Here is a 7,631-nt window from a genome sequence, read left to right on the forward strand (position 1 = left end):
ACTTCAGCTCTAATCTCTTTACTCAAGCGATGGGGGACAAAACTGAGCCCACTGCTCGCATCCATCTGCCCACACATTGGCGGAAGGCTCCGAAGAATAAGTGAAAGGCAGGCAATTGAGTTGGACAAGGCAAAAAAAAAATTAAAAAATACCGTCTCCAAAGCCAATGTTACACAGCACCAGAGGCCAAACTAGCACGGGAACCAGAGCTGCTGCATTTCCTTGCGAGCCAATTGCCCAAGCTTGCCACCTAGGTCATTGCATTTCTGTAGCTGCAGTAATCACACAGCCGACCACTGCTCGCCGCAGTTTGCTCACACTTTGGACACTCGAAATGGTGGACACAGAAAAAGCTAATCTGCAAGGCATGCACCAATTGACGACTGAAACTGTACAAGCAGAACGGACCGCCGCTAATAAACTGCATGGTAACGCAAAGTAGTCAAGATAAGCATGGAGCACACAAGCGGTTCTGAATGAAAAGGTGCAAAGCGCCAGTTGTAGTCGACACCAGTAGAGTCAGATTCCAAATGCAAGCCATGCACTCAGCTGCCCATTCCAGCTCGTACTAGTTGGCACTCACCTTGACTAGAGCTCCAATCACACCTAGGCTTGTGAGTCGTAAATACTCAAAGGGCCGCGTCTTGCTCACGGTGTGGAGGAAAGGGTACAAGAACAGGGGTATGTTGGCTGCAAGGAAACAAAGAAATGCAAATTTCGTCCAAACATGGAGAAGGAAGCCGCAAATATATGCACACCAGGTTCTCTCAACACCCAATATACATTGGCTCCCTTCACTACTGCCAATGCCCACATCTCACAAGAAATGGCAGTACCATACTTCTTACAAAAAAAAAAAAAAAAACTCTGCCCTTCTTACCAAGACCTGTTCAACACCATTACTAAACAGACTTTGTGCACCACAGATATGAATGCCATTACGCACTGCAGAGACTCAAATGAAAAAAAAAAAAGCAAAACAAAAAATAAAGTATCGAACATTGATACAGTACATAATGTATTTTTGTAAACTCCAATGTATTGTATGCTCCCAAGACTCAATGTAAGTACAGCAACCACCAGCCCATTTACACACCAGAACAATGCTTCTGAAATAATTTTGCAAACACCAGGCACATACCAGCTGTAAATTTCTTTCCTGTTTCTTACTGAGCTGCTCGTCAATAGGCACGACACTTTTGTTCACACATGCAGTCAGATAACCTACCCTACTGCAATGCTTTCATGCACTGAATTTAGACACCTAGACCAAAGGTTAACCACTACGGTCACTTCCTTCCCTTCTCAGGTTCAGTGCCGACCAAACCTCCTACACTATGCCCGTTATGGTGAGTATTTTTATAGTTGTACTGCTATGCACAAGTAACCAGCGGCAAGTGAACAAATTATTGCATGCATTCCACACCTCCACCCCCTTGAATCCCGAAGTTAAAAAATTTTTCTGGTACCTTTATTACACCTGAAAACCCAACATTAATAGCAACAAATCACTCATTCTCTCTCTCTCTCTCATGTGCGTGTGTGGTTGAGTTTCATACTTTTTAAGCCAAAACTGCAGTTTCCAATACATTTTGAGATTGCTCCAATATTGCAGTTGTGCCAAAACTGGTACTGCACCACCGAGAGAACGGAATTATGAATCTACCCATACTGCCATAGGCATCGACAATGGCAGACAACAAGGAGCTCATGAAGAACTGCTCCTATTACAACTGGGCAATGCCCACATGAACGGAGTATACCTTACCTGCAAGGAAATAGGTGCGGGTGTCTGGGTGTGAAGCCACACACTGCAACAAGGCCAGGGCATTGCAAACCCTGTTTGACTGGTGTGCCTGCGCAGGATTAACACAAGGGAACAAGTCAAAGCAGGCCCAAAAACAGCGGCGGACTACTCTCATACGTAACAGGAAGCTAAAAAGTGACGGCACCCAAGAGCTAAACCTTTGATGGCTTTGTGCCGTTCATGTACGGTGGCAGATTTCAGTCCCACAGGGTTTTCGCCATACGGGAACGATTCCGACCTTACATTTGAAATTTCGATACAAGCTCACTGGGCGGTGCTGCCACCACACAGGACTTGCAAGAATTGTTAAAAAATTGCACATGCCACCTTGCAGAAGAGAAAACAGATTTCAGTCTTCAACGTGTCACGTGGTTGCTGCGACGCACCTTCATGGTTTCAGTCTCACTGCGTGATTGTAACGAAGGCACGCAAAAGTTGATTTCCATCTTTACTGGCGTTGTCCTTAGTTTATTACTGATGCTTGCGGAGTATTACTGCCCTCCTGTTTACCGAGTTTCCAGACCTCGGACGAAGGCAGCCACACAACAAAGGTGTCGATGCACCAACACAACTTGAGGACCCAAACGGGAGGCAGACAAGTGTTTTATATGCAGAGCGTGACAAGGTACTGTGCGTAGAGCAATGCTTCAAGGACCACCGCACTTGTAATTGCTAATGAACATTTTCCCAGTTCTCAGCGGTGCCAGAACCAGAATACTGTCCTCCAATTTTTTATTTTTTTTTTTTTCAGATTCCTTGCTAGCTTAAGTCACTTTGTTTATTGATATCCACAATAAAAGAATTTGGCCATTTGGAAAAGTTTCTTTTTTAGAAAAAAATTCGACCCTCAGCGGGTTAAGCATGGAAGCAAGGATACAGAAACCGTTAGCCACCTGCACATACCCACTACAGTAGAATCTCGATATAAATTTGTAAAATTTCTTCACTGGAGTACGTTGTACACAATGCGCAAGATTTTAAATGTTTGAACACTCTCCCATGCCATTACGGATAATACAAATATGTGAGCCGTTAATGCACGTTTCCTACGTCGAGATCATCAATGTGCACTATGCAGTGGAAGCATAGAGCAACAGCGCGCAGCCTGTACAACGCTGACATCGCGAGTGAGTCACAGCACACGGCCGTAAATTAATTCTATTTAGTGGCATAAATATATTTCCCATGCTTTGGCAAACAAATTTTACTGGTTTAAGACAATACACATTTCGAATTATCCAAATATTTTCCACAGCCTCGCGAGATTCGTATCCCGAAGATTATACTGCACATCATGAACTTCCATAACTCTATAACCTAGAAAACTACTGATCTTGTTCTGGCTATTGAGAATACATCTTCAATTATGTGCAATCTTTTCACTGACAGTGATCAACAGGTTTTAAAAGTAGAAAGCACATAAGACTTCTATTGTGAGGGTAATACAAAGCAAAACAAGCTTAGAAACATAGCCGAAGATTGTCTAATCAAGACTTGACCAACAACTGCCAGGAATGAACTCCAACCTTGCACAAAAGACAACCCCCCCCCAAAAAAAATAAATAAAAAGAAATTTAAACTTGCACTGCATTTTGCTCATTCACAACAAAAGGCCGAGAACAATGGAGCTTACAGTGAGTGTTGGAGGGTTGATGGCAGGGTAGATGTTGATTATCTCTTGCAAAAGCGCCGCAATGGTGCCGAACGAGTTCCACAGCATTGGTGCCAGGTCAGGGACAACCTCTCGCTTTTTGCTGCATACCAATGGAGTTTCCAATTAGCAGTTACACATACAGCATCCTTGCTATTACATCACGGCATCAGGCTCTTCACCCCAACCTCACTACACACTGAATCACACTACGAATTGTGCTCATAGCTGAGCTCACTAGGATATGACAAGGCAAATATTGTGCCACTGTGCATGTAGAACAACTGTGGCTACATGCTCTCAGGTTCTTGCTGCTGCAGCGCTGGACCGAAGCTGCAACACCAAGCGAAATATTAAGCAGAGGTTGCAGCTGAAGCAGATCAGTACCAAAGAGAACAAAAAAGGTTGAGCAAAAGGCAAGAAATGTGGAAAGCATTTCTACATAGGAGAGATCTGTTCACACTATGAGCCATGGTATGAGTACAGCTACAAGTCTGATGTAAGTGTATGCATGACAATAAAAAAACTGAGAAGGTCTTTGCCCAGCGCAGGACTCTCTGTATGTAACCATTAAAAAAAAAATTCAACCATACTAAATACAAATGCACACACCACCTCAGGCCACTGTGCTGCAAGTTCACCCTTGCTTCCATGCTTGCCTTTATTACAGTGAAAAACAATAAGGCAGCAAAAAATAACTACCCTTAAGATCTTAGCATGCACTGGACCAGTGTTACATGAAGAGACTAGCCACATTGTGCATTTCATGGATGTGAATGCAGGAATAATCGGCGCTAGGCATATATAGGACACGAAAACAGGACATCAAAAAAGAGCGATTATTCGATAATTCGCGGGGCAGTTCACTGCTTTTTGAGGCTAGAACAGGGACTCTGAGAACAAAAACGTATAGGTCCAAATTTGCAGAAGTGGATATTTTGTGCTCTGCTTGCAAAACGGAAACGGAGACCACAGAGCACTTGGTTCTGAGGTGCGCAGAACCCTGCCCAGCCCTCCCAGAGGGGGCAGCAACAGCCATAGAGATAGCGCTGGGATTTACTGGGGGAGGACGGGCGAGTGGATGGGAAAAGCGTGACATTGACGAAGGGGAGGTGGAGGATTGGTGGAGGAAATCAAGGGAGGGGTGAACTTGGAGGGGAAAAGGATAGCCAGACTAGACATTGTAAGAGCGAAAGTGAAAGAAAGGGAAAAGAAGAATAAATTAACAATGGGGGAAGTATAGGCTAGGTGGCGAAAGCTACCGCCCGGTACAAAGGGTAAAGCCATTATCATCCATCCATCCATCCGTGTGTGTTCGTTCTTTGGCAAGCACATAAGCAACGTGTGCTGAAGCAAATTTCAGTGACAGAACTTTTTAGTTCTCACCCAAATTTTAAGACAACAGCAAGTCTGTCGAACAGAGCAATTCAAACCACAGCTTATATTCATCAATTGCTGAAAGGCAACTGCTGGCAGCCTTTGTGGCCGCAGTGGTGTGATGAAGCTCACGACGAACCAGGCTTTAATGCCTTGTTCGTCAAGAAAGAAGACTGCCAGCCCTCTTTCTTCCAATAACTTGGGAGAGGCCAAGCACTGTTAAAGGAAGCATGGAAGTGGCAACGCTGGTCACCTACAGGACAATGCCGATACTCAGCAGGTGCAAAGGACACAGCAGGCTGGCTCCATGGGCAGTGCACAGTCTCCTGAAGCCAAGTGAAATTCACTAGCTCCATTTAAAGGCTGCATAAATAATCCGCTCCTGGCAACTCGTAATGAGCAGTGAATATGCCCTCAAAAAGTAAAGACAAAAGGTTAAGTTCCCTCAGGAGCAGACAAGGGTACTCGGGCTAACAATCTGCTCAATTAATATCACTTTAAAAAGTACACAGAATGTGCACCAGGCACCGGCATGTCCCCTTTGCTGATAAACAATTGTTGGACAGTGGGAAGGAAGAGGCCCTGCCCAATGCTACAGGAGCCTATGCAAGACTGATGTCTAAAAGAAGGCTCCATTGCCTGTAAAGAAAATATAATTGTGCAAGACTAGATGCATTAGATGCCATGAAACAACCCCAAATTAATTTCATGATAGGTCCACCTCAGTTATGTTCCAATTTGCTCCCCGATTGTAGTGCAAGGCACAGCTCCCTGTTAAGACTGTCACAACCTGGATTTTTATAAATGATAGAGTGGCAAGATTTTAAAATTTCTTCCATCTAAATTAAATTTCTACTATCAGACATAAACTATTAGCTCAACTGCTGCATGTATACCATCTCAAATGTGAATGTGTCAAACATTAAGTCAACCGAGTAGAATGCTCTTAGTTCTCGTCGCCCTGAACTCAGGCTATGAGGGACGCCGTAGTGAAGAGCTCCGAAAATTTCGACCACCTGGGGTTCGAAATTTCCGGAGCCCTTCACTACGGCGTCCCTCATAGTCCGACTTGCTTCAGGATGTTAAACCCCAACAAACCAAACCAAACCTGAACGCAAAGCTATTTAGGCATTCCCACATGGTAGGTTACAATTGTTAACCTGTTTGCATGTGTCCTGCTATACCTTTGGCATTGAAAGGCCACAATAATACTGCCAGACCAAGCTGCACCATAATTTATCATTCTATGCTGTGCTAAGAGCCGACTAAAAGATGTAATCACATTCCTTCCTGTTCACTCAATGAAGACCTGAGGTAAAGTAAACCAATGACTTCATTCATTTTTTTGGCGCAAGGGCAGCTATTCGCCAAAGAGCAACATGGCACAAGGTATCTTCGTCTATACCGCTTGGGAGGGGGGGCAAGGCCCATTTTTCAAGCATTTCGCCCCAGATAAGTTGAGCACCAGGCCAGGTGAAAGCTTGTACCCCTTATTTCACCTGTGTGTATTAAGCTGAACCAACGACTTCAAGCAAATACTGTTTGTTTTTCTACGAACCGGTTTGGTTTGGTTAATGGGGTTTAACGTTATGAGAGACGCCGTAGTGGAGGGCTCCGGAAATTTCGACCACCTGGGGTCTTTAACGTGCACTGACATCGCACAGTACACGGGCCTCTAGAATTTCTCCTCCAAAGAAATTCCAGCCGCCGCGGCCGGGATCGAACCCGCGTCTTTCGGGTCAGCAGTGAGCCACCGCGGCGGCTTTCTACGAACCGACTGCATTCACAATGTAAACATGTTATCGCTAACTGTGCCAGTCGTAATCATAAACTTACAGCAACCCCACGTATTCACACGCTTCACTTTCGGCGGCATCAAGAAGCAAACCCACACATGCTCTATCGAACGCAACCTAGGAGGGCAAAAGCGCGTCTTACAGACGCAACACATGCATTCAGTGCAAAGCGCGCGAAGTGAACAGCAACGAGACAACCAGATTACACTGTAACCAGATAGACGGTTTCGTTTTTTTTTTCTTTTGTTTAAGTAAGCAGTTCGAGCAAAGATCTCGCGCGGAAATGGGCCATGTCATGTAACGGCTTATGCATACCAGCTCAAGCGTATGCAGTAGCGTTTCACAAACCTGAGTTCCAAAAGCGCATTCTCGCGCGTCTCAGGGTTGGAGAGCTCAATAATCCACTGGAATATCTTCTCCTTGTCCACAGTCTGCATGACAGAGTGCTGCGACACGTTCATCAGGACCTGCATGCCAGCAATACAAACGAGTGCAATGAACGCACGGCAAGGTTCGGCAATGTCAAGCCAATCGCGACATTTTCAGGAACCGCTGCTTCAACAAAACCGCTGACAGTTGATAAAATATACTGCCAAACACTGACGAGTCGTTTTAAAAGATCCCTGCAGGCCTGCAAACACAAATAACAATGCCACAACAATGCCGACGGCCTGCATCTCAGTGCGACAAGAGAACGGGGCTCTGTCGGCATCGACCCAAGAAAGCGCGACTTACCGAAGAGTTCATAACACTTCTGCAAAACAGTTGCTAAAGATAAAAAATGTATTTCAGAGCTAGTTAGCTTCAGTACGCGTTGAATTGCAACTGATGCAGACTGAACGTGCGAACGCGCTCGCGTTCCTTTTTTATCGACTACCCGGATGTCCGTGTTCTAGTCTCGAACCCATAGAGTTTCTTACAGTAAAAAACTCTCGAACCCATGTTGACCTTTATCAAAATTTGTGTCTGACAATTTGATTACGTCTAAACTTTAAGCTAA

General features: G+C 44.9%; 1 protein-coding gene across 2 annotated transcripts in view; it reads right to left on the reverse strand.

Annotated features, from left to right (window-relative positions):
* Rcd-1 (Required for cell differentiation 1) overlaps positions 1-7,513 on the reverse strand; it is a 30,610-nt gene extending 23,097 nt beyond the window's left edge. Inside the window, exons 1-6 of one of the 2 annotated variants that reach the window (XM_089545560.1) lie at positions 7,367-7,513; positions 6,980-7,098; positions 5,093-5,161; positions 3,441-3,561; positions 1,769-1,856; positions 584-690 (exon numbers count right to left, since the gene is read on the reverse strand). In XM_089545560.1, coding sequence (XP_089401686.1) covers positions 584-690; positions 1,769-1,856; positions 3,441-3,561; positions 5,093-5,161; positions 6,980-7,098; positions 7,367-7,378 — 516 coding nt within the window. In that variant the 5' untranslated portion in view covers positions 7,379-7,513. The remainder of the gene's footprint in view (positions 1-583; positions 691-1,768; positions 1,857-3,440; positions 3,562-5,092; positions 5,162-6,979; positions 7,099-7,366) is intronic. The other variant, XM_089545561.1, reaches the window with a different exon arrangement.
* Positions 7,514-7,631: the final 118 nt, after the last annotated feature.

This window comes from Amblyomma mixtum, chromosome 5, assembly GCF_055824585.1.
Source record: "Amblyomma mixtum isolate Tamu chromosome 5, ASM5582458v1, whole genome shotgun sequence".
Classification (NCBI taxonomy): Eukaryota; Metazoa; Arthropoda; class Arachnida; order Ixodida; family Ixodidae; genus Amblyomma; species Amblyomma mixtum.